Below are 26,588 nucleotides of genomic sequence, written 5' to 3'. Positions count from 1 at the left end.
TGTTAGCTGCAACACTATGTTTCTCACTCCGAGTTAAAGCACAGAGGTCGTATGCGAGGCAGCTATTGCCATTTCAGAGGCCCCAGGTAAGAGAGATGCAATTAGGACGCTAGCACGATCAATTAACCACCTCTCCAAATCTACAGTAATTAGCTTCTCCATTGTGGAACAGTTGTAAAAAGCCACTTGGCAACGCAGCAGAAAAGCATCATCTGCATTGTTTTTGGGAGAATGTGGGAGTGTGTATGAGGAGCGATGCGTGCGTGTTTGTGAGGTGAAGAGTTATACAGAGTGTGTGTTTGAGTGTCTCAGTGGAGAGAGAGAGAGAGAGAGAGAGAGATACGAGGGCTGAGCGTTGGCAGCTCTTTGATTGGCACACTTTCAAGAGTACATCATGATGTGGAATAAAACAATAGAACCTGTCTCTCTGCACTTATTTTGATCAGATAGCTTAAAATACACACCTAGAACTTAACACACATACCAGTGCAAAGCCACAGTACATTTCCTATGGATGTGACTTCAGTAACACCCCATCTGAGGCTCACCTTTCCTTTTCAGATGCGCACATATACACATGAACACATGCACTTGAAAAGCTCAGTGGGAAGGCATGGCATCATCTGGTCATTGGGCCAGCGCCACATCAGTCCCCCATAATCCTTAGGGCCGGATGGATGAAGAGGGGATGGAGAAAGCACCAGTAATGCCCCGCTTCCCCTCCCATCCCCAGCAAACCCCATCCAAGTAGAGGGAGGAAGAAGAGAAAAAAATGGGGAGGGAGAGAGAGGGAAAAAAGAAAGAAAGAAAAAAAATGCCCTTCCCTTCGCCTTCTCTCTGATTGGGTCATTTCCACTCAATGCATTTTGTGAAGCATGAACCCCTGGGCTGGGGCTAACAAATGACTTCTCCTTATTGCAGCAGATTAGTTCTCATCACGGCTCTGGCAAGACAATGAGACAGGAACCAAACTGGCGGAAAAGTGGATGGCTGCTCACGGCTGTCTGTTCTATGGGTGAAGGCACAGATAGGCAGAGCTGCTGTGATCGGACCGAAACATTCAGGACCACTCATATGATCTGTATGCATAAAGAGATGGCTGGTAGATGGTGCATAATTACACTAGTCTAACAAAGGAGCAACACCATTGAAAGTAATTATTAATATGACACATAGTCCTTTTGATCAGATATACTCAGCCGGCACATCTCTCAGAAAAAAAAAAAACAGGTTCAGTGCCACCAGACATCTTTATGTAGCTATGGCGGTTCTGCCACCAGTTTTGTTCTTCAAATGATTGTTCTGCTGACAATTATGTTTTCCTTACTAACAATTATTTCTGCCGTGCAACTGCTAACTTGGCTAACATTAGTGTGAGCCCAGTTAAATGTGATGATTGTAGAGTAGCTTACCAGTATCCAGCAAACATTAACAGCCTTCATCAATGTATCAACAATGTAATAACAATGATATTATATGTAATTCTTGACTGAATAATGTAAGGAAATCAATATGTTTACTGGGAAGTGACTATTCGGTACAGGTGCCCATTTTACACGTTAAGCTAATGTTATTTCTAGCATGGTATGGTAACTAAGCTATACTTATTGATAGCTTAGCTAATGTTGCAGTTGTTCGGACAATGTAACTCCATAGTGTCCAACAGCGAGCTGCCATTATCCCTGAACCCTGAAGCAGAGAGGGTAAGGAAATGCTACCCTGGTAGTTGCTTAACACTAAAATGTTGTTGTTGTGTTGTTACTCTTTAAGGTCACACCTCTGTTGGTCCTCTTCTAAATCAGAAGTCTGTCAGACTACCGCACAAAAATTTTTCAAGTCATATGAGGATCCATGGAAGAGTGCCTAAAGAGGTGAACGAAGAGGGGTGAAGTTCATAAATTAAGGAGATCTAGAATGAACAAAGGAGTGCAAGAGTAAGTGACAGGGGGAAGAGTTGTGGACCAAAAAAAAAAAAAATAAAAAAAGAAAAAAGAATGAGGGCCTTCATCCTGTCCTCAAAAGCCAGCGATGTGAAGCGACTTGTGGTCTATGTGAAAAAGTGCAGACAAAAGGCCCAACCTAGCAATCAGGCCTTCTCTCCACTACCCCCCCATTCACGCACCCCAATAACCCAGCAGCTTGGGATGGAAGCTTCTTAATCTTTCTCTTCTTGCAAGCACAGGGTCCGGAGGTGTCATATTCCTCCCAAACATTCCTGCTCCTTTCGTTCCAAATGGCCGGCGTTTTGTCGCCAGATCAGGGCCCCCCTAATGAACCTGGGTGGGGTAGGTTAGCAGTGGCGGTGGTGCTGGTGTGTGGTGGAAATGGAGGGAGGGGGATCTTCAGAACTCAATGACTGGACGTAATTACTTCTCTCCTTTTCTTCGTTCCCCTTTCTCTGAGCCAGCGCTCTCCAGGAGCCAAGCAGGCCCCCGGCTTTCGGGCTGGCTGGCCAAACACAAAGGAGGGGAGGGTGGGGAAGAGGGGGGCTCAGGACCCCTCGGATCAGCTGTCCCAGAGACACGGGGCCAGTCAGCACTGGGTCGACTAGCCTGCTATGACCTTACAGCCTTGCCAAAATAGCTATTAGATTCAGAGAGAATGGATGTGAAGGAAAAGCAAAATAACAAACTTGATTGACTTGGATGACATATGTGTCAGTTGAATACACTGAAGCATCTCCGATTATAATTCACACCATTATCGCATATTATTACTTGCTATTTCTTAACACACAAGAAAAGGCATTCTAACAACAGGAGTAGCAGATCTCTACCCAAAGTGTACCCTCTGAACTGAGGGTGACATCCACTTAAAGAAGACATCAGCCATTCTAGTGGCATTCACAAAGAATGGGGTGGGGTTGGGTGAGCAGTGGAGCTTGATAACAATTACAGAGTCTCTATAACCACTGCAGATACATATAGGAACACTGATCAATACGCACCTGGTGAAAAATGGCTTCCCAAAACATTTAAAATATATATATTGATTATCCTTTTTTTTTTTTTTTTTTTAAATGTCATCTGTCACTGCATCTCATCAGAGAACCACAAATGTGGTGTCAAGGAGCTAGACTAACCACACCACCTAGCCTCCTAGCATAGATGTAACACTTAACACTACTGTCAAAATGAAGTGTAAAGGGTAAACACAGATTTTAGCTTTTTTTTTTCCAGGAGAAAAGACACTATTTACAGTTTTTTGGCTAGAGCTAAAAGCTGATACAAAGCAAACTGTAGGCTAGGCAGCTAATTTTAACTCTCTGCCTGTTGTCTTCATCTGATAAGTCAGTTCTGTGGTTTGAGTAATCCATTCTCTACAATGAACTTCTTTGTTTTCTTTATATAATCCAGAGCAACTTCTAGTTTTAATCATGTTTCATAGGAAGGCTAATGTAGCATTAGCAGTCTAAAAACTCCAGCCCAAGCCAGGAAACAAACCTTAGTCTACCCAAACTGGTGGAAGTGGGGGCTGGTTCACTGGATAGAACCAAGTTTCCAAGAATGCAAAAAGGAACCGGTTCAAGAACCAGAGTTATTTTGGTGGAAAAGGACTATTTGTGGAGAACAGTAGTGTTATCCTCTAAGATATTCCAATGCATAATTGCAGTGATATTTCATTTGTTTCATAACAGTGTGTCATGGCAATCATGCTGTTAATATAGCCAAGTGACATCTCTGTTCTCCACTCGACGGTTACATATATAATAAGCATTTTAATAGCAGATGAATAGAATGGTTACACGGCTGCCATTTTCTTTCAAATAAGGTTCTAGTTCATTTTCAGGGGTTAAGATTCATATCTTTTGTCTGAGAGCTTCATGGTGTTGGTAACAAGCTGGTACGCATTTTCTCACATGCTGTAAACACTTTGCACCCAAACCCTGACACATTGCAAGGGTATTCAGCACTAAAAACTACTACACCTATTAGCCCACACAAAAACAGAATGGCCGCTAAGGTGCGCACACACACACACACAAATGTAAGTGGGTTCACAGAAACACAGTGGGGCTTTGGCAGACAACCATCCAAATCCCCCAGTCCCCTTAAAACAAACTCATGCTCAGACGCGCACACACACACAGACACACACCCTTTGCTTGGTGTCAGGTTTTTGGAGTGCTGCCCAAACTCTGAGTGAGAGGTGGCCATTTACAAGCCTCATTCTCCACCAAGACGCTAATCAGATAAATGATCTATTTGTTTTAAAACATCATCAAGTACATTAAGGCAACAGGAAAGCTCACGTAGTTGCTAGGCAAACAGGGGTTCGGCTACAGGGGGCAGAGCTGGGGGGTGCACAGTAGCTTCGGGGGGAGTCCACTAGCCCACCAATGGGGCGGCAGAGAGATGCACTCTGATGGATGCAGAGCAACGACAGACAAATTAACTACAGAGCGTTAATCACTTATCCCTCTAATGGCACAGAAACACAGACGCACACATGCACACACACACATATGCCTCAGGACACAAACAGTTGCCCTCTAAAACCATTGTAGGACATCACTTTCCTGTCAATGTGCTAATCTAATGTTCAATTAGGGTCCCTTCATTCTGACTTTCAAACTTACACAACACTTCAAAATAATCCAACTTCTAAAAGTGTGCAGAAAAAAAACAAGAGGTGGGTGTGTGGGGGGGGGGTGCTGGGGGGGGGGTTGGTAAATGCCAAAATCTGAGATTTATATAATCTACTCAAGGACATATTTGTACCTAAATATCAACATTTACATCAGAGTGTAAATATACATATTTTCAGTTGAATACAATATTCAAAGCATTGACCCTATCATCAGAAGATCACTAGTTCGATCCCCATTGAAACCTCAGCTGTCTGAGGCCAGGAGTCCAGGAGATTGCAACTGACCTCCCTCTGTGGGTGGGTAGGAAATCTACACCGCTCCCCATCACTCTACTTATGGTGGTGGCTAGCTTGGGGGTCTGTCAGCTGATATGCCATATCTCAGCAGTTTGCGTTCTCCTCAGGTGCATTAACATGATTAGCAGCATTACTTTAGGGACAGTTCAAAAAGAAGTGGTGGCAAATGCTCAATCCCACTTCCCAAGGCTGGCAGCACCCTGTGCAATTAGAGGATTGTTTATGTTTATTCTGAGTTTTCAAAAGAACAATACACAACAGGTTGGGCCATGAATTGTAGAAAATTGTGACAGTAAATAGATTTGAAACTGGCAAATTACAAATAGGGGTAATATGGTGGAGCTTCATGTAGTGTCACTGCCACACTCCAAGGTCGCAGGCTGCTACATTCAACCCCTTCCCCAAGTCACTGTCTATGAGGTTTTTCCTCCTCGTGTCTGTGTGCTCCTATTTCCTCCCACAATCCAAAAACACGTTGGTATGTGTGCTGGCCGCGTGGAATTGTCCGCATAGAAGTGTGAGCGCGACTGGGTGAGTTTGTGATGTCCTGTGATGGACTGGCACCCTGCCCAACAGGCGTTTCTGAATCCAGGTAGGCTCCAAATCCACCGTGACATGGACCAGTACGAATTGGCTAAAGTATGAATGAATGAATGAGTTATCCCAGCATGAAACAAAACGTTTACCTTGCCCTGCAACAGCAGGTAAGCTGACTCATATAGAAACAAATTCATTCCTCTTCACTATTCAGATCCTTTCCAGGTACACTCAGATATCTTAGGCAGAAAACAATCATGTCTTTCATAGACATTCAGAAGGTTCTGAAGATCTCCAAGAGCTCTTTTTTGTAAAAACACTTACAAAATCACTGTGTAATTCATTCCCCGGTACAAATAAAATCCTCAGAAGAACCGCTAGCAGGTTTAAATTCTGTGAAGTGAAAAGTACCTTTTGAACAACCATTCTATAGAACAAATACATATACATTTCACTTTTCACCTTCCAGCAGCAACTGCATTTTATCTTCCATACTGAGGTGGTCTGTGAACATTTGACACGGTGACACATAACCTAGTACAAAAGAGAAAGGGGTTTATTGAAATCCAAAAATGAGGAGGAAATGAAGGGGAGCAGTAAAATCCAATAATCACCCAAGACTGCAGGGTGAATTCTAGGCTGTTATTTCTTCCCCTGCAATCTTTCTCTCTCGCCCCCACCCTATCTTTCTTTCTCTCTCTCTCTCTCTAATTCCTGACTGGAAGGGATCTTTGAGACAGGGGAAAGAGAGTGACCTGACCGCTGAAGTATGTCTGTAATTACCAGGGTATTAGAGCTGTGCACAATGCTGCTGCAAAGTCTAATTCTGTTATTTAATTTCCTTAAAACTCCTCTCACCACCACTACAGTTGTGCTCAGGCTGGCTGCTGGTGCCACAGGAGATTCCTCACACTATGGCGCTGCTCTGTTCTCATACATACACTTAAGTGGTTTATATAATATAATTTTATTAACTTAAACAACTCAACCATATGCAATGTGGGTATTTGAGAAATTAATGACTTTCATGTAGTGCATTAATACTACAAAATATCTCTGACAAAAGAGCAGTGTAATGACAATAATAAACGCAGAAATTTCTAAAATCTAATATTTTATTGTGGAGATATAAGGAGTAGGTGCATCCATATATAAGCTCGTAATTAATACACATATAACATTAAAAATATGCATATCTACTGGGCATTCTCTACAATCAGGAAGCCTGAGACAGACTGAGCCATCTGTGGGTTATATTATGAATAATGACCCTGCTCTGACATTTTCAACACTAAAGCATCCGACTCATGTAAGCCACTCTCATCGCTCATGATGAGATCAGGAGCTTTGCACTTTGACCTCAACTCATCTGCACACATGCTGGACGGGCCCTTTGTATGTGAGAGTCTGGTCAGCAAGTCGCCCGATAAACATCAGCGGAGAGAAGTGCTAATTAAGTATTACCAGTATAGGAGTAAAGTGTCATAGAGTCAGAACAGCAGACCCCCCTAGGGCTCCAGGGGGCTAACCAGGCCTTGCTGGACAGCTATTGTCTCACTCAAGGCAATTAGCATTCTGTGGGCCTAAATCTGCATAATTGCCCTAGCAAAGAGAGGGAGAGACAGGGGTGGGAGGAGAGACCACAGGAGGCATGCAAACATCCACATAAACAAATATGTGTGTACAACACACCCTCTAAACACACACACACACACAGTAAAAGAGGAAATTCACTAAGAGCTATGGCACAGATGGTACTGTAGCACCTCTTGTGGTTAAAAATAATTTGGGCAGTAATTTACACATTTCCACCCTGAATTACACAAACATACCCTGAACAATCACTGGATTAGGGACACCTACCTTGCATCTATTCTCATTGTCCATTTTGTCAGCTCCACTGACCACACAGGAGCACTTTGTAGTTGTATAATTACTAACTGCACATTCTTACCCCAAATTCACCCTGTTGTTCAACGGTAATTACCCGCACATGACCATCACAGAGCAGGTATGATTTGGACGGTGGGTCATTCTCAGAGCAGCATTCACACTGACGTGTTGATGGTGTGTTAGTGCATGTTGTGCTGTTCTGAGTGGATCAAACACAGGAGTGCTGCTGGAGTTTTTTAAAACCCTCAGTGTCACTGCTGGACTGAGAATAACCCAACAATAAAAAAAATATCCAGCCAACAGCATCCTGTTTCCACTGATGAAGGACTAGAGGACGACCCACACAAACGGCATAGGAACAGATGAGCTACTGTCACACCTACAAGGTGGACCAACGAGGGAGGAGTGTCTCACAGAGTGGAGAATGAGTGGAAACAGTGTTTAAAAACTCCAGCAGAACAACTGTGTCTGATCCACGCATAGCATCCCGACACACACTAACACACCACCACCACATCAACGTCAAGGCAGCGCTGAGAATGGATCACCACCCAAACCATACCTGCTCTGTGGGGGTACTGACCATTGAAGAACAGTGTAGAAACACTGTAGGAGTGTAGAAACAAGGTAGCTGTTCCTAATCCAGCGAATGCACGAAATTCCTCGTCCCATTTCATGATTTTCAATGCTTAGAGGTCTCTTTTAAGTTTTTTTTAAAGTGAGGAAGCCTAGCATGTCTGACCAAGCCTCTTAGTTTTAGACTGGAGGCTAAAGACGGCATATTTTGACACCAGACTAATCTGACTTAATACCTTTAGGGCCAATGATATGATTTTTCCATTTTTTGCTTTAAGCCTCAGACTAATACAACAGTACAGTCAGCTACACAACAATCACAAACAATTGACCAGGCAAACCATGTATAGCAACCATACAAACTAAGCTTAGCCTGATCAGAGCAACAATATGAGAGCAGGTCAGGGGGCTCAGATTCATGTCTAAAGTGTCCAGTCCAGCCTCTTGTCATGTGATCAGGTTCAGGCCACTTCAATGTGGAGTCTTCTTAACTCCTCACTCCAACACAGGAAGTCAAGACCCCTGACATATGACCCTGAATGGACACACACTGAGGAATTCTATTAGTGGTACAAGTAATTAGCAAAGTAGACTAGTACGCATCTCTTAAACTATAAGAGGATTAAACCCAAAACCAAAGCTTTGGCTATAACTTTTCTCCTTCAGAATAGAGGATACATTTTTCAGGGCCTTTTCTGCTGCACATATGACCCGAACACGTGAGGGAAGGAAAAGCTGAAGGTTTGAGTCCATGCTAGTGGTCAACAAGCCTCTCCAAAGCTCTTCATGTCCATCCAGCATGTTCTGATAAGACCTATTGTGTCCCTCTTGATCCCTGCTGGAAACAAGAGCACTTAAATCCACAGTACGAGCAGGCCTCCAAGCCCTGATGAGACAGATCACCCTAATCCATACATTTGGATAAGTAATCCACATTCAGCACCTCAGAGGACACAGAGACTTTTAGGCTAGTTGAGTCCTTAGGCGAGGATTTGGAGTTTGGTATGAAGCATAGGTAATAGAAGGGCAGCCCCCTCCTTCCTCAGACAATGCACCAGGACAGCTGAGCCGACAAGAACATGGGGGGAGATGTTTGGACCTACCAATGCATGAGATCAATTAGGGGTGGTTGAGAGAAAGGCCTGAAAAGAGAAGGGATGACCCTGCCTTGAAGAGGGGCAGCGGGCCAAAGAGAGGCAATGCTGCCAGCTCTTGTTAATCCAACCACGGAACAAGGTAGTTAGCAGAGATAGCAAAGAGGGGGGCGACTAACTCACTGAAAGCCACCGTATAGTTGGGGGTCTTTCGCCTAACAGGACATTGTACTGCCTGTTGAGTCACATGTTTTTTAGCTGTGTTTCACAGTTGGTAACAAAAACAAAAGGAGAGACAAAGTCTGCAGAGGGAGGGAGGGAGGAAGTAGATGAGAGAAACAGTGAGAAAAACACAAGTAACAACTTCCAAAAATTTCAGCATCCATGTTGTATTGATGGATATAAGTGTAACAAAAAAATGCCACAAATATAGGGATCAATAAAATTTGGACTACATATTTTCAATTACTGATATTTTAAATGCCACAGGTCGTCAGTCAGCTTAAGTAAGATTTCATTATGATGGTCATACTAACTGCAGGCATAAGCTCACCGAATGACATCATCAATAAGGGCTTGTTTTGGTGTCACTGCTTGTGAAGTACAATATCCTATGGACATTATGCTATGATGCTGTGTAATTGTTTAACACTCAGGACTCTTTTGAGTGTATAGGCCTAATATGAGTCAAACAACCCAGCATGATTTCCTCTGACAGGTTCAGCAGATTCAGCTCCAAACAAATCTTGCACACTTACTTCCAGCTCACTGGAAGGACAAATTAGATACCTCTAATTGCTCAAGTGTGCCTGCCAGTGGTTCCTACAGGATCTGCAGCTTGAACCCAATACCACAAACCATGTTCCATGTTTCCCTGTACAGCATAAGCACATATTAATGCAGAATTATAATCAAAACACTTAAACTTCCTACTCCCACATTGCTTTAGTAGGGTAAGAGATTGTAATTGTAATCTGTTAATATTCAAACCGTCCTGTTTTTTTTTTTTCTTTACAAACGTTCAGATTTTAAACTCAAACCAACTCTCTGTTTCTGGATTTCAAGCCCAAGTGCCACTGATACATAAAACAACACAACCAGCACAAACAACATGATTATTCAAGTACCCATTTGGATAGCACAGTAATTTTATTTATACTCAAGTATAATGCACATTTAACCATTTTAATTTTCCCATAAAATTTTATCTGTGCTCTATTGGTGCCACCATATTTACTACCTTCTGAATGCGCACAATATTGTCTTTTCAGGTTTTGTCTATCTATTTTAGTTTTAAAGCATCCAAAAAGAATACAATGAAATAACAAAAGGAGATCAGCACCTATCACAGGCTGAGACTTATTGAATGTATAAGATGTTCCACTACAGTTCTTTAAGTTACTTAGTACTTATTTAAGTTTTTTGAGCTACTACTTTTATTCTTTTACTCTAGCATTTCTTTTAGGAACTTACCTTTACTTTAGCATTAGTCACTATTTTTGAAGTAAACACAGATTTACACTAAACAACACATCACTGATAATATGCCTACTTTCTAAAAATGTACACTTATATTTAAGTTAGTCTGGACTTAATGAAGTGGCCAGTAAACACAGAGTGCTAATGAAGTTAATATTTAAGTTAAAAAAAAACAAAAATTACAGATACACAGAAACATCAGTATTCCAACATACTGTACATGTGCAGAGAGAAAGTACTCACAGACATTTCCGGTGTTGTCAAAGCTGTTGAGCACCTCATCTACTCTGATGGGACCAAGGTTATCTCTGAGGGAGGCAAAGGGGGAGTTTTTACACAAGTTTACTATTGATATAGCATTGATTATACAGTGATATACTCATAACGACAGCCTTTAAACCTGAACAGTCATTTACAAAAAGCTACAGAGAAAACTATAATGTGTTGTGGCCACCCTTCTACTCTGTTTTGGAGGTGTAATTATTACATGAGTTTACACTCAATGAGGCTTTGAAAGAATCTGAAGGCTGAGGCTAGTGCAACAATATTTTTATTTAAGATGAACTCTTTGGTTAAACATTTGATAAGCTTCAAGTCACTGTCCTGCTGCACTACAGAATTCCGCCAGTTAATATTGATTTATTTGCTAGACAAAGGTTATTCATAATTTTCAGTAAGCCACCAACATCAGTTATATCAATGAAGAACTGTTATCCATTTCCCATTATTCAGTCTATGGCACTGTCTATATCATGCTCCCACCCCCTTCCTCAACTTTCCCTTCTTATCACATAGATAAATATTTATCTGGGCATTTTTATTTGACAGACTTCTCTAAAATTGTCCAAATATTTTTGCTCCAGACAACTTGGTATTTCTTTATGAATGCCAGCCTTGTCCTTTTGCAGATGTTTATATCATGTTGTGTAGCTACTGTATCCTTCCTTTTTTGTCCTTTTCTTATTATATTTGGCACCAAACTCTGGAATATCTTTTCTAGAGGTTTTCTACACAGCTTCAAATATGTTACAGGCTGCAAAACCCAAATCCTGCAATTTATATACACATCCAGGGGTTACTCTCTTTTTACAAAATATACCATACACTTGCTTTGGAGTGATTCTGTTTTAATTCCATGCTCAAAACTGCTTTTATGTCATAACGTAGAACTTAATAAATAGAATAATGCTTCAGCCCATAATCATATTCGTGTTATGAATGTATGTAAAAATAACTAATTTCATCTCAGTATATCATTATTTTCCCTTCTCATTCTATGCACACGGATGCTTTTCCACCAGACAGTACAGCACAGTCACATAACTGTAAACACATGTCATATGATATGTTATTTACATCCGACACCTCTCCAGGAAACTCCACCTACTTTTCCGTTCTGTGCAATGAGAAACTATTTCACCATGGTTATCAGGATCAGTAAGTGTATGTCATATCACACCATCCAATGGAAAAGCACCTTTGCTAAAATTACACCTTTGTCTACCAACCTGAGAAAGGCACTGTACTGGGGAAAGCAGGCACTTCTGTACTCCACCCACTGTCCATCTACAGGATCATCACTCTCTGAAGAAGCCACTTTGACCCGAGAAAACAGGTTGAACGAAGAGAACCTGCGCACTGACACCTGCTGAACTTCAGCACTGTCAAGCGGCCTCTGCTTCAACACCTGGAACATGAGGGATTCAATGCTTATGTTCAAACCAAAAGAAAACAGACATCATCATTCATTTATTGACACTTTCAACCACTTCTATGTGTCAAAACGTTCACTATTTTGAGTGTTTTTTGAATCATGTTTTCTGAACTTCCAAAGTTCTGTCCATTCTCCGTTCCAAAGTTATTTGTATTGTCTACATCTCAGCTTCCAAATAACCCCAAACACTTTCAGTGAAACTAATATACACTATATACATATACTAATATGTCAAATACACAGAAAACAACCGCAGCTTTGTTTGATTTTCAAACAAACTTTATTCTTGTCCCATTTTCAGTGAAAGTGTTCAGTGTTTTCAGTGTTGTCTTGGGAAAAAAAGGATTCCTGAATTCCTGATTTTTCCAGATCAGTTAAAAGAGGAGCTAGACTTTTTCCATCTCTCAAAGATGAAAGTTTTAAGAACTGTAAATCTCCAAACTTCGGCCCCATGGACTCACTCACCTTGAACCGTTGCTCTGTGACATTTACTTAAGTGCTTGTCCTATCATCGTATCTGCAAGGCATCACTGCTACAAGCATCTCAAATATCGATACTGACACAAAACAAAGTGTGCAGAATTAACAACACATTTTTTCAGCTCCTGCTTAAGCAGTCGTGTGTATTTCATAATGTATTTTAGGTAAATTTACAAATGATGTCTGCAAGTAGCCTACATCCTGTACACCCTCTCTGGGAGTTCACAAAAAGTCCACATATCCCCTCATGGCCTAGAAGAATGACAGAATTAGACAGTCTTACTGTGGACTTTTTGTTCAAACCCCTTCTTAATTGTCAATGAAAGTCAATATAAAAAGATTTTCCCAGTCCTTTTGGATAATTTCTATTGGCCCATTAATCATGACATTTTCTTACAATGTGAAAGAAGCATGAACCAATTTGGAAAACACAATTTTCAGCTTCAACAAACTGAATAAGTGTCCTACATGACTGAAATTAGGGAACACTGCTTGATAATGAGCTAACTGCTAAAGAGAACACAGCAGAATAAACATCAATATATTGTAGATGTCCAATGCTATTAAATCATGTCTTATAAACCAAGCAACATTTATTTCCCTGTTCTAAAGGTGAAATATTATGAAGAATGTTACCATGAATTCACATATTAAATTGGGGATCTGGAGTCCACATCACACAAACTTTGAAATAAAACAACCAAGCACAAGGGGTAAAACGAGTCGTTCTGATTGTGTGCTGCATTTAATGCTGACTGCAGACTCTTTAAAATTGTCCCACCTCCTCGTCTGAGTTTCTACATTCACAGCACTGGACCCGCATTTATTTGAGAGTGCAAAGACAAGGTTAAACAGAGCAAGTATGGAGAATTAAGAATACTGATTAAATATGGTGAAAACCAAAAGGGAATGGCTAAAAATCAGAACTTGCCCTTTTTGCTCCTGGGCTCTGGCACTGAACTGAGCTGTGGCTCATTCTTATTTGAAGGAACAGGCACTGAAATCGACAGGACTGGGGGGAGGACTAGGGGAGAATGTGCTGCTGTAGTGCTTGATCCCTGTGGTATTTTGACCAAAGCATACAAGTTACAGACATTTCAATAAGAAACCCAGATAACTGTTCACTTGTGGATATGGGTACAGACATCCATTTTAATACTGTAGGATGTGTAGATTATTCTAAGGCACTCATGTTTTAAGCACTCTTCTAGCGAAAATCAGGGGCGGGGTGTATCCTAACATGTCCATGTAAATTAATATTTGACTTTGGAACTGCAGTGTACTGCAGACAGTTTCAAACGAGCAAATTCAGACAGACGGGTTTCATATGTCACAAATCTACGTTACCAATTCCGTTAACCTGCAGAAGAGTGACAAGGGGGTAAATGGAGTTAGAAGCTGGAAGAAATCGCACATAAATATCCAAGTGTGAACATACGTGTACTTTGAAGACGCCTGGGGATTAATAGGGAAAATTCCTTCTACATATATATTGATTAAGAAAGATGATTGTAGGGGTGTTAATCAATGTACGAATGGGAACTTTAAAAGTGAGCTCTCGCTGTCCGTTTGACTAATACTAAAATGCTTGTCGGGCCCACCTGTCTGAGGATGGTCCAGCGAGCTCGAGCCACGTCTCTTCCACAGCCCGAGTCTTTCAACTCCTCCATCTCCGGACTACTACCTGCTGCATCTGAGTCCATCTCTCACTTCAACCCTCTACAGTGTCCGTGAGATTTAAACACGTCAAATAACGTATTCATGCGGTCACTGTGTCGGTGGGCTGACGATATTCAATACAAACCCCGCCACCACGCCGCTTGAAAACAGTAAAAACCGTAGAAAATATAAAAACCGTATAAAGCACAGCGTCTCCCACTCACTGCGCCGGTTCCCAAACACAAACACCTCCACTACAGCACGCTGCTTCCGTACACTTCCTCTGAACAGGAATAATAATCAATTTTCGAGAGCATCCGACACTTTTCCCCATAGTCACACTAACGGTTTCAAATCGATTACTCTGGGCTGTATTGAATGTCATATTCCAGCGTCGCTCAGTTTCGGATTTTCTTGTAAACCTGGGCTGTAATACAAATGGACGCATCTGCCTTTTGATGCACTATGTAGGCAATGAAATGACGGCCTCAGACGAGCTAAACGAGCGCATTAAAAGGCATTTCTATTTAGCTATACGTATTGAACAATTCATTGATTAATATTTAGTGTACTATTTGAGCGTAAATTCATTATGTCATTATGTAAATCATCTGTAAAGTGCACTCTGTGGGGAATGTAGCTAGAGAATAGGGAGAGACAATTGTGACTGAGCCATTAGAAGAAACATCACATACAAACTGTACATAAACCAAAGGCAGGTGGACTGAAATCTTGTAATCTGGACGGAGATATTTTAAGATGCGGTAAATGTTTTCATTTGTTATTCTGCGCTCAGTGTTGCGAAGCTTCAGCACAGCTCGCTCCTACAGTGAGAGAACATGGAGCCGCTCAGCCAGACGACTTTATACAGTTTATCCCGCGGTAAGAGTTCAAGTCCCCCAGCCTTCGCTGTTCGCCTGCAGCGACAAAGCCCTGCCCCGCAGATTGACGGGATTTGTTCCGTAGTTTTATGACGTAAGAAACCTTGGCTGTGTTAACTTGCCTTTTTTAAATGTCAAAGTGGAAATGTTCAGCGATGCCGTTGACCACTTCTCACCCAGGACAACCTAGTGGGGCCCACATGGGAAGAACATGGACTACATTGGTTGTAGATGATACATGAGCTATAAGTGGGTCCCAGGGGTGATGCATTCATCTTATAAATGTGCGCACCTAAGTAACATTACATTTGGGCTGCCCATATGGCCAGATAAGATATTTCCCAAACCTTGTTATTCATGATATTTTTGCATTAATTTGTTTATCAAACCATGATTGAATCAACTTTTTAACAGTCATAAATTATAATCATTTAAAATGTAAATTTTATCCTTCAACATTCACTCTGTGACCAGAGCACATTCAGTAATATTCATTAATTCATTGTCTGTAACCGCTTATCAAGTACAGGGTTGCGGTGGGTCCGGAATCACTGGGCACAATGCAGGAACACACCCTGAAGGAGGCACCAGTCCTTCTCATAGTGACATTCACACATTCACTCACACACACCTACAGACACTTTTCGGTACCCAATCCACCTACCCACATGTGTTTTAGTAATGTGGGAGGAGGAAACATACGTGGAAACGGGGAGAACACACCAAAGTCTTCGCAGATAGTCACCCGAAGCAGGGCTCGAACTCACAACCCTAGGACCCTGGAGCTGTGCGACAGTTACACTACCGTTCCACCCACATTCAGTAATATCTCCTTGATAAAAATCTGTAATGTTTCATAAGATACATTTTCAGTAGGAATTTGTATTATCCAAATTTTCTGACAGTCAACTACATGTTATTCTGTTTATCTCTATTTTTAATCATATTGTGATATTGTCTGGGCAGCACGGTGGGCAGCAGGTAGTGGGACCTGGAGGTTGTGGGTTCGATTCCCGCTCCGGGTGACTGTCTGTGAGGAGTTGGTGTGTTCTCCCCATGTCTGCGTGGGTTTCCTCTGGGTGCTCCGGTTTCCTCCCACGGTCCAAAAAACACTCATTGGTAGGTGGACTGGTGAGTCCAAAGTGTCCGTAGGTGTGAGTGAATGTTTGTGTGTGTGTGTCTGTATTGCCCTGTGAAGGACTGGCGCCCCCTCCAGGGTGTATTCCCGCCTTGCGCCCAATGATTCCAGGTAGTGCTCTGGACCCACCGCGACCCTGAATTGGATAAGCGGTTACAGATAATGAATGAATGATATTGTCTGATGACTGACAGGGCTAAATGTCACCCTATGGTGGAGTCACCTTTCTCTGTCTGTCTGTCCCTTCCTTTCTTTCTGTCTGTCTGTTTCTATCTTCATTTCTGTCTTTCTTTCTTTGTTGGGTACGGGGTAGGGCTGTGCCATTTCGTGTCGTGTGCAATAATGTCGCAACTTTTTTTTAATTATAAAAACATCAATATTGTGATAATTGTGAAATTCTGACTTGTTTACGAAATGGCGTCATGCAGTTACATGTAATACGGCATTTGCTCTTCAAAATAGGAGTGACTTCAGTCGTGTGGAGGTGGTTTGGATATAAAATATCAATATTCTTTATGTATTTTATACAGTGTCAGAAAATACTGGTAAGATAAATTTGTTTACAGAATAAGCAAATGAATACACATTTATTTGTTGTTTCTTCTGAATATTTCAAATTGTTAGATTTGTTATAAAATAAAATGTTATTAAATATAATTTTTAAAATAAATTAAATATATTATTATTTTAATATAATTAATACTAATAGTACATTTATTTTGTTGCAATAGTGTCTTCTTAAAATTAATTAAACAATTTCTCAGTTTTTCGGGGTTTATGTTTTGATATCACCAAGAATATTATCGGCAAAATACCCTGAAATATTGTGATATTTTAGGACCATATTGCCCACTCCTAGAAGGGTGGCTATTTAGGAAGAAAGAGCAAGGTGGCTCCCAACATCATATATGATTTCACTTGATGATGTTGGAATGTAATAAGAAATATGCACTAGTAAATAGAATGCTGGGAGGACTAACTTCAATTTCATAATACACAAATAAAAGATAAGGATCATAAAATACTGGTATTACATACTTTGCAGCAAGTCCTACAAGATTTGTGACGTTTTACAGCTATTTTTACATTTAATAACACTAGGCCTAAAGGTTGATCTTTAAAATTCCCAGAATCCTTTAAAAAACTGGAACAGTTATGACTGTTCCAGTCATGTGTAAAATATTTTGCTGAGATAGTGGTACCTTTTAAATACATCCATTATGCTTAAAATCTTCTTCTTTTCTTCCTAGACTCCTTTTACCATCTCAGTGCACTACTCTGAGACTGAGCAGAGAAAACTTAGACACCTTCAGAAGCGTTTTGAGGAAAACTTACGTTTAGTTTATCAGCGGTTTACAGATGTGCCTGATCACACAGAGGTGAGAACCTTTTGCATGAATTGTTTATTTACAACAAACTAGTGTGATGTGTCAACTCTAAAGCAATATGAGCAATCTTACCTGTAGTTCCAGGGCCTTCATCATGCGTATTATGTGGATGGGCATGAGATCTTCAGGGAAGCACATGGAAAATGTAAGCTCTAAATCTGTTCACTATATCCTTTGCCTTACACCAGGGGATGATTTTTTTGCCCTGGGCCACTCTCAGACATAGGAATAAGTAGCTTAAAGAATTTTCTAAGCAGAAAAAAGCACAATCCAAAATGTGTTTTCCCTCAGGTGAGCAGGTCACAGAGCGGGTGTTCCACACAGAGTGGGCAGGATATGGTGATGGGACCATTCAGAGGGTCAGACTTTCCCCTAAAGGGTCCATGTTGGCAGCTACTGTAAAAAACTGTCAAAGTGAGGAGGCCAGATGTGTGCTGGTTCAATTACAGCAACATACTGCACCACAGAAGCCCATGCTTATATTGGACAAAGTGTTCAGCTTTGGTAAGACTATGCATCATTTTCAGCTTCAACAGCATGTCTGTAGAAGTGTTTTCCTCTGCTGGTCTGCACATACATGCGATTCATGAACCTATTTACAAGCCATTTACGAATTTAAACACTAGGTCTGTTTTACGAAGAACAATTTCATAAGGTTGATGTTAGAAAAGGATTGGCACTGTGCCAGAGCAACTGCATATGTATCATCTGAAATACAGGAGAGATTCAGTAAGGATGGTGGGAATTCAATGAGAAACTATCATGATTTGACAGTTTATTTGTCATATTCATACATCATCAGTGCTTTTGAAAAGGTCACTCCATTCCAGGTCAGTTCAGTATAAGATGGTTCTTATTATGGTATTATCTACTTTAAAAAAATAATTTTCATCTCTTTTGTTACCTGGTACAGAGTGGGCCACTGATGATGTGATGTTCTACACCACTCAAGAAGGGCTTCGGTGCCGACATGTTTTTCGACTTCACCTCACTGATGCTGTAGCCCGAAATGTGCTAATTTACGAAGAAAAAGATCCAGAGTAAGAGTTTATGTGGCAGGCTGTGTGCTCTTGTCCTATGTTCTCAGTACACTGGATATGTAACTATTAAGTGCCTGTGGTTTTAACTAATCAAGAAAAATGATCCACTCAACTATAATAACCCTCTACACCCACAATGACACAAACATATACATTGTCTGTCACATTTGTCATCTGTTACTTGTTTCTGTCTTGTGGTTGTGCATTTGCTTCTGTCCTGTAACAGAAATATTCATATTCTCTGCAGGTTCTTTGTGGAGCTCAGTCGTTCCAGAGACAAGAAGATATTGACAGTGAACTGCAGTAGTAAAAGTAGCTCTGAGGTCTGGATGATTGACAGCAGATCTCCTCTCTCACATCTTGCACAAGTGCAGCCTCGTCAGCCTGGCCTGCTATACCACGTGGAGCACTCCAGCGACCAGCTCTATATTTTAGCCAACACTGGCCCAGGACATGAATACCAGGTTATCACCACATCTCTTATAGAAACCTTTGCAGTCTCCCTGTTGATGCATGTGGCATTTTTTCTGGAAGATGACTGAAGTTGGCAGGAGTAATTACATGAGCTAAGTATTTTGAATCCATGAGGGCAGTGGTTCCCAACTCTGAAGTAGCCCATAAACAAGGCTTGAGCTGAAGTGGGTGTACTTGAGTATAGAAAACATTAAAACGTGTAGTGTCAAGGTACTCCAAATCCAGGGTTGTATACCACTGCTTTAGGACTACACTCTTAAAAGTATAAAAATATTTTTTGGAGCAGTGCATAGAATGGTGGATCTCCAAGCTGGTCTTGAAATAATAGTTTATTCCCTGCTCTCACCAAACCTGATGCTACTAATCAGTCAATTAGTAGGTACTTTCTCAGTTGAAATACGTGTGTGTGCTCTGAAATATGTAAGACCAGGACTGGGAATCCATGCCATCGTAGAAACTCTTTCTTACATTTAAGTGGATGCTTTTTTTCATAAAGTATTTTTTCTAAGTATGAACCTTTATTTTGTAAAGCGTAGACTTATTAGTGTTCTATTCTAAAGCTGCTTAGGGCTACTAGCTCCTCGCCAGCCATGCAGCACTGGGTCCCCACATTCAGCCCTGCTCCAGGAGTGATCATTAAAGACATGGAAATGCTGCAGGACCACTGTGTGTTTACAGTAAGAGAGCCTCAGGGTCGACTCCAGCTCCACTCCATTCCATTAAAAGCACCTAATCATGTGACCATCCTCCAGGTAAGGACACAGGTTCATAGTTACAATCAAGAAATTGTTGAAAACAAAGGTCCAGCACAGACTCGTATTTAAATATAAAATAATAAACACATTAGAATCAATGATAACATTGGAAATAATTAGATACAAAAAATGGCTTACCTCGTATAGCTTTATGATTAGGTTTGAAGAGTCAGTCATATAAATACAACTGCTGTAATGTAGACGGGCAGCTTATTTCTTCCTTAGGTATTTTTTTAGCCTGTAAAGTCACTACAGCAGTGCCTACAATTGTGTAAGGTATGGCTATAGTCTGTGTAACACTATTTGGTATCTTATCATTGTAATCTAATCTTTAAACCTTGAACCCTGAACATCATGATTCTTTTAACTGTATTGTTATAAATATTTCAATGCCAGTCTCTATAACTTCATAAAGCAACACCGTATATAGTTTTAAATCATCAAGCTTAGAATTAATTCCATGAGAGCAAAATTGGGTAATTTAAACTAAACTGTTACATGAAATTTAAGTAAATGTTTTTAATAGTGTAAAACCTGTCGCAGTTAATGTATAACAGGTTCTAAAATGGCTGACCAAGCTAAAAACCATTGTAAACAAAATTAATATGCATTGTATCTAAAAGTGATTAAATCTTGGGGCCTTTAACTTAACAAGAAAGGGGTATGAATACGTAACAGCATACTGTTTATAATATATCATTGTATACATGAAGCTATAACATTAAAATTATATCCTTGTTTTTAAAATCATTGTCTGTTCTCTCAGCTCTTCTGTCCATACAGTGGCATGTCATAATTCTACAATTACAGCATGTAGTCCATCGGTTGCTATGCGTGCTTTGCTTGTCCACTTTCACCTTGTTCTTTAGTGGTCAGGACCTCCACGTGACTATCACAGAGCAAACATTATTTGCATTAGCACTGCCTTATTGAACTGGTGGTTGTGTGTTAGTGTGTGTTGTACTGGTACAAGTGGATCAGACACAGCAAGGCTTCTAGAGTTTTTAAACCTCTCAGTGTCACTGCAGAATAGTCCTCCAACCAAAAATATACAGCCAACAGTTCCCTGTGGGCAGCATCCTGTGACCACTAATGAAGGACTAGAGGATGATGACCAGCTGTGCAGCAACAGCGATACACCACCCACATGTAGGGGTCCTGACCCATTGAAGACAGGGGAAAAGTGGGCCAGCCACTGGTGGATTACAGCATGTAATTCTAGAACTGAAAAAAGTACACCTAAATGGTGAGTGAATTTGGTAAAATGGAAAAATGATAAACGATGATGTAAAAACGAAAAAAATTGAAATCTATTGGCTTATCAATATATACAAAACATCCTAAAATTTAAAATTAAACATGAATATTTTGTGTCTAGTTGAAAATGTTTTAGTCTATTGTCTAAGTTGTAAATGAATAACTTAACACAGGACTTTTTAACTGTAGTTTATATTCTGCACTGATTAAATGAGTGCAGAGTGCTCAGCTTTGACATAACCCCTCAAAGCTGTATTCTAGTAACTCGAACAACAACTGGCAGATGATTTACAGAGAGCATTCTGAGAGCTTTTATTGTTCCTAATCCTGGATATGTATTTTGATTTTAGCTGCCCTCGTGGGCCTGTGCTATCGAGACACAACGCAGTGGAGTGGACAGAGATACATTCCGCTTCCTCTTGTCTTCACCAGTCCATCCCCCAGTTCGCTGTCACCTCTCTCCCACCATCCAACAGCCCCTCTCTCAGGAGGAGGACCCTCAGCAAACTCTTCTGCCTGAGTACCACACAACACGTCTGCAGGCCCCCAGCCAGGTATGAGGAAGCACTCTCTTGATCAAGGACACACCTATTGTTATAGCATCGAAACGCACAACCCCTTCAGCTGCAAAGGGACATTAATTCGTATTAGTAACTCAATAATCTGGACAATAAACTCCCAGTTTTTTGGTTACCACTGTGTTTGTTGGGGACGAGTCTTCAATTGCACAAATGTAACTGAACTGGGACATTTTCATAATTTCTTTAACAGGAATTTCCCCAGATTTCCTGAAGCCTTTAAGGGCGTTATGTGCTGTAGAGTGTGAAATAATTTGTAACTCAAGCTGTTTAGTTTTGTAGTACTTTTGGAATGCAGTTTGTCATCTCCTGAGTTTGAAGACATTTCCACCTTAAAGGAACACTGTATAGTATTTTTACTTAAAAATGACAGCTTCAAAATGGTTGTGAGGCTCCTCCAACCTGTAACAGTGAGAATAGTGCCTCTCTCACAGCTCCTGGGCCTTCTCCTCTACAGAACTTGGCCATGCAACTTCTGAATCACGAGGGAGAGATCTCTCATGAGAAATGCGTATTGTTGCCATTTTTTCTTGTGTTGCTGTGTTATTTAGTACAGAAGGGTATTGCTGCCACACACAATAAAAAAAATTCTCAGTATGGTGTTATTATGAGATAGTATCTCATTTTTATGAGATATGCCTGTCACCATTCTGTCTGTAATACCAATTCTGACACGAGCCACTGAGCAGTGGTTTCACTGGGTCACGCCGCTGTGACCAGCAATGATCCGTTGGTCTAAATGTGTCTAGATCGACGTCCATGTAATGTTTTATGTGTTTGGGCTTATTTTCCCGTTAAGTGGCCTAATTGCCACGCCTGTTTCACACACTGATAACTAAGCAGCGGCTCATATGAGCGCTGTGAGCATCAGCTCCATGCGCCTTTAAAATGTGTTTTAGTCATAGATTTCAGGATGAAGTAGTGTGTATTTACAAACAACAATGAAGGATTTATTATTCCCTGCTTTCTGCTTGTGTATGTGAGTGTGTGCTGCCCTGTTGAGGACTGGTGCCCTGTCCAGTGTGTGTTCCTTCATTGCACTCAATCATTCTGGATGAAGTGGTTACAGAAGATGGAGTGAATAAATGAATGTCCCACCATTTTCATTATCTGTAACTGTTAATCCAGTTCAGGGTCTTGGTGTGTCCAGAGCCGACCTGGAATCATTGGGCACAAGGCAGGAATACAACCAGAGGGGGCAACACACACACTCACACCTACGTCACTTTTGAATCGCCAATCCACCTACTAGTGTTTTTGGACTGCGGGAGGAAACCGGAGCACCCGGAGGAAACCCACACAGACACAGGGAGAACACACCACACTCCTCACAGACAGTCACCCGGAGGAAACCCACACAGACACAGGGAGAACACACCACACTCCTCACAGACAGTCACCCGGAGGAAACCCACACAGACACAGGGAGAACACACCACACTCCTCACAGACAGTCACCCAGAGGAAACCCACACAGACACAGGGAGAACACACCACACTCCTCACAGACAGTCACCCGGAGAAAACCCACACAGACACAGGGAGAACACACCACACTCCTCGCAGACAATCACCCGGAGAAAACCCACGCAGACACAGGGAGAACACACCACACTCCTCACAGACAGTCACCCGGAGAAAACCCATGCGGACATGGGGAGAACACACCACACTCCTCACAGACAGTGACCCAGAGCAGGACTCGAACCCACAACCTGCTGCGCCACCGTGCCACCTTCCAATGTATAAGTAAAAAAGCAATATGTATTTAAATAAAATGTTTAGCCAAAACTGTCCTATATATACACCTATCTCCCCTAATCACTTGCATATACATTTCTCCACACTTCACAAGGGTGTAGAAGCACATTTGATTCTCACTGTAAGTATAAGCCTTAATATGCACACACTCATTGTGGCATTATTTTACTTTAGGATGGAACACTGGTGCCTATGACAATCTTCCACATGCGAGAGTTAGCTGATCTGAGTGAGTCTCCTCTGCTGGTGCATGTGTATGGAGCTTATGGTGTGGATCTCAACATGGGCTTCAGTCCGGAAAAGAGAATGCTGCTGGAAGACAACTGGGTTTTGGCATACTGCCATGTCAGGTAAGAGAAGATAAGACTTTATTAATCCTAGAAGAGATATTAATATGTTCCAGCAGCATACAGGTACTACACTACCACCCTTCATGGATTTAAAGGGGACATATTATGAAAACACATTTTCACTTACTGACTGACTGACTTCTAATTTTGAAACGCACATGCACGAGGAACGTTATTTCACATTCTGCTGTTAATTCAGCCATATTTCACATAGCGCTTTTCTACCAACAAGGAAACGGAATGGCAGGATAGCTTGGAACATTTACGCATGTGTTATATCTCACAGAGAGAGGAGGACTGATGAATTTGTCTTATTTCACGTGAGTGTGTGTCTTTGCCTGAAATATGGTACAGGGAAGTGATTGGGAGAAATTTTGTGGCTTTAGTGCATTTATAAAACTTCATATAGCTGCGCACAGCCACATTAAACTTCACGGTCTTTACTCTAACCTGTTACACTGAGTAAATAAGTAATTGTAATCCTTAAAATTAACAAATTGTTCTTGGTCGTCTTTATTTTTTAAATAAAATGAACAAGAAAACACTGATGCTGGAATTATATATTATGAATAAAACTTTGTGCTCCTTTTTTCATTTCTGCATTTATTAGTCCTGTCCTCCATATTTTCTGTACAACACAATCACCTAATAAAAACCACATGTAAACAAAGACATGCTCTAGACCTTCCAATGACCAGGGTATGTATTTTGAGCATTTCCTGTTTTTGAAATTCCAGAAACACCTCTGTGCTAATGGCTATATGGCTAATGGCACTATGGCAAAACTAGGCTTGTTTCAGAGCGTGTGCAAAGTAATTTGGAGATCTGGAACCTACCAACCCATAAACTGTGAAATAAAACAACCCTGTTTTTTTGTTTGTGGTCTACCTAATCAGGAAACAATGGAATAAATGGGTTGTTCTGATTTTGTGCTGCTTCTTACAAAGAGTATAGGCATTTCGTAAGTCTCTCCTGTCACAGTGATGGACCTGTGTTTATGTGAGAGAACAACAATTAAGTTCAATGGAACGAAACGAACATGAGCATGAAGAAATAAATGTACTGATCAAATATCAGAAAACTAGAACGAAGCTGAACAATGGAAAGAAAAAAGAGTTTCTACTCCTCATTCTTGTGTGCTCATGCTGAACTGAGCTTTGGCTCATTTGCTTTTAAAGGAACAGGCGCTCAACTGGCCATTCTGAACAGGGCTATTTAGACTGTGTTTAGATAGTGTTGTTTGCTTCCTGTGGTATTTTGACAAAAGCATGCCACCAATTCCATGGGTATGTGTCGAGACTGTGAATTGAGATGATTCTCTGTATAGAGCAGGCTAGGCTTTCTTCAGTAATATCATGAAACAAGGGCATCTTTACCATGATATATATACATGGTGATGCAGAGAACATCAGGATCATTGGTGCATATGGATGTACTAACTACTTGTGTAATATTGTGGATTTGCAATGTCATAGCATCCCTCAGTTCAGATGAACACTAACAATTTTGGATTTGAGATTATCCAGTCAGATGTTTGCATGGTGCACGTTTTCTCTTGAAAAATATAACTTTTTTGAAAGCTAATGTGTCTGGTCTTGATATCTGTTGAAGTCTATTTTTTGAAGAATAAGGATGTAGAGCAACATGACTGTGCTTCCAGTCACATGCTGAGAATCCAGTAGCATAAGGGCATAACAGTTCTTGTGATAGTCAATATATGGTACAATAACAAAATGATCAAACAGTAGAAATTAAAAATAACATATATATAAATGAATCAGTAACATTTGCATTGTACTTTGGTGGCTTGTAAACAATTACAAGTAATATTCATGGAGCCCATTTTCAAGACTGCACATAGAAACCCCAAGGATGTGTTGTCACCAAGTGATAACTGCTTGCATTGGAAAGATTAATCAAAGAGTGCATCTATACATCCAACTATCTTGCTGGCATTTAAAAAGTTAAAGTTACCTGGAGCTGGCTCTATTAATAAACTTTCAGCTCTATGGGAATTAACCATGTTTCTGTTAGAAGCAGAAAATTAATCCCATAGATGTCTAATATTTAGTAGAGCTGAGTTAATGACCTGGTTTGATATATTCATGGGTTGGATACATTCACACTGTCTGACCTATACTCCCGGATCCTTCTGTTTCTGATAAGTACTGGAATGGAACACAGAACTGGCACCAGGTTTTTTTTTTTTGTTTTTTTTTAATTTTTTAAAAAAATTGTTTGTACCTCTTTCATCATTGCTGTAGCTGCAAAATACCAATTTGCCAAATTGAAACACAATTTGCCCTGAGGCTCAGTGTTGCTTTAAATGGCTGATTCTTCTGGTCCTTCCTGAATTATGTTCTCTGAGGTCTTGCAGTGGCTTAAATCTATTCTGTAAATGGAGTGACAGGAACTGATTTTCTGCTCTGGCTTTGTGCTGTGATCTCAAAGCAACATCATTAGCATTAGCTGGACAGGTTGTTCTAACAGGAGTGAAAGATGAGACTACCGAGCTGTACATAGCATGGCATTTGGGTTTAGTTCCAGTGCCTGTCCCATTGCTGGTTTTGCTCATTTCTATCAGAGTCTCCATCCAGGTGTTCTGTTGGTCCAGCTCTGCATCTCTTCCTGCTGCCCACTGTCTGCT

At 40.9% G+C, this 26,588-nt stretch overlaps 2 protein-coding genes across 5 annotated transcripts in view; one reads left to right on the top strand and one right to left on the bottom strand.

Moving 5' to 3' along the window:
- The window catches only part of camkmt (calmodulin-lysine N-methyltransferase), a 128,588-nt gene extending 114,041 nt beyond the window's left edge, over positions 1–14,547 (bottom strand). The window contains exons 1-3 of the mRNA XM_066679063.1: positions 14,262–14,547; positions 11,975–12,153; positions 10,710–10,774 (exon numbers count right to left, since the gene is read on the bottom strand). Coding sequence (XP_066535160.1) covers positions 10,710–10,774; positions 11,975–12,153; positions 14,262–14,363 — 346 coding nt within the window. The 5' untranslated portion in view covers positions 14,364–14,547. The remainder of the gene's footprint in view (positions 1–10,709; positions 10,775–11,974; positions 12,154–14,261) is intronic.
- A 464-nt stretch (positions 14,548–15,011) lies between these two features.
- Positions 15,012–26,588, top strand: part of prepl (prolyl endopeptidase like) — a 16,467-nt gene continuing 4,890 nt past the window's right edge. For 2 of the 4 annotated variants that reach the window (XM_066678915.1, XM_066678918.1), the window contains exons 1-9: positions 15,012–15,201; positions 17,589–17,717; positions 17,805–17,871; positions 18,018–18,230; positions 18,640–18,766; positions 19,014–19,230; positions 19,801–19,992; positions 21,603–21,806; positions 23,766–23,941. In XM_066678915.1, the coding sequence (XP_066535012.1) occupies positions 15,088–15,201; positions 17,589–17,717; positions 17,805–17,871; positions 18,018–18,230; positions 18,640–18,766; positions 19,014–19,230; positions 19,801–19,992; positions 21,603–21,806; positions 23,766–23,941 (1,439 nt within the window). In that variant the 5' untranslated portion in view covers positions 15,012–15,087. Of the gene's footprint in view, positions 15,295–16,166; positions 16,320–17,588; positions 17,718–17,804; positions 17,872–18,017; positions 18,231–18,639; positions 18,767–19,013; positions 19,231–19,800; positions 19,993–21,602; positions 21,807–23,765; positions 23,942–26,588 lie in introns of all 4 variants that reach the window. The other 2 variants (XM_066678916.1, XM_066678917.1) reach the window with 2 other exon arrangements.

Source organism: Hoplias malabaricus, chromosome 8 (genome assembly GCF_029633855.1).
Source record: "Hoplias malabaricus isolate fHopMal1 chromosome 8, fHopMal1.hap1, whole genome shotgun sequence".
In the NCBI taxonomy this organism is placed as follows: Eukaryota; Metazoa; Chordata; class Actinopteri; order Characiformes; family Erythrinidae; genus Hoplias; species Hoplias malabaricus.
The sequence above is the reverse complement of the archived record's forward strand: the minus strand, read 5'-3'. Positions and strand labels throughout refer to the sequence as shown.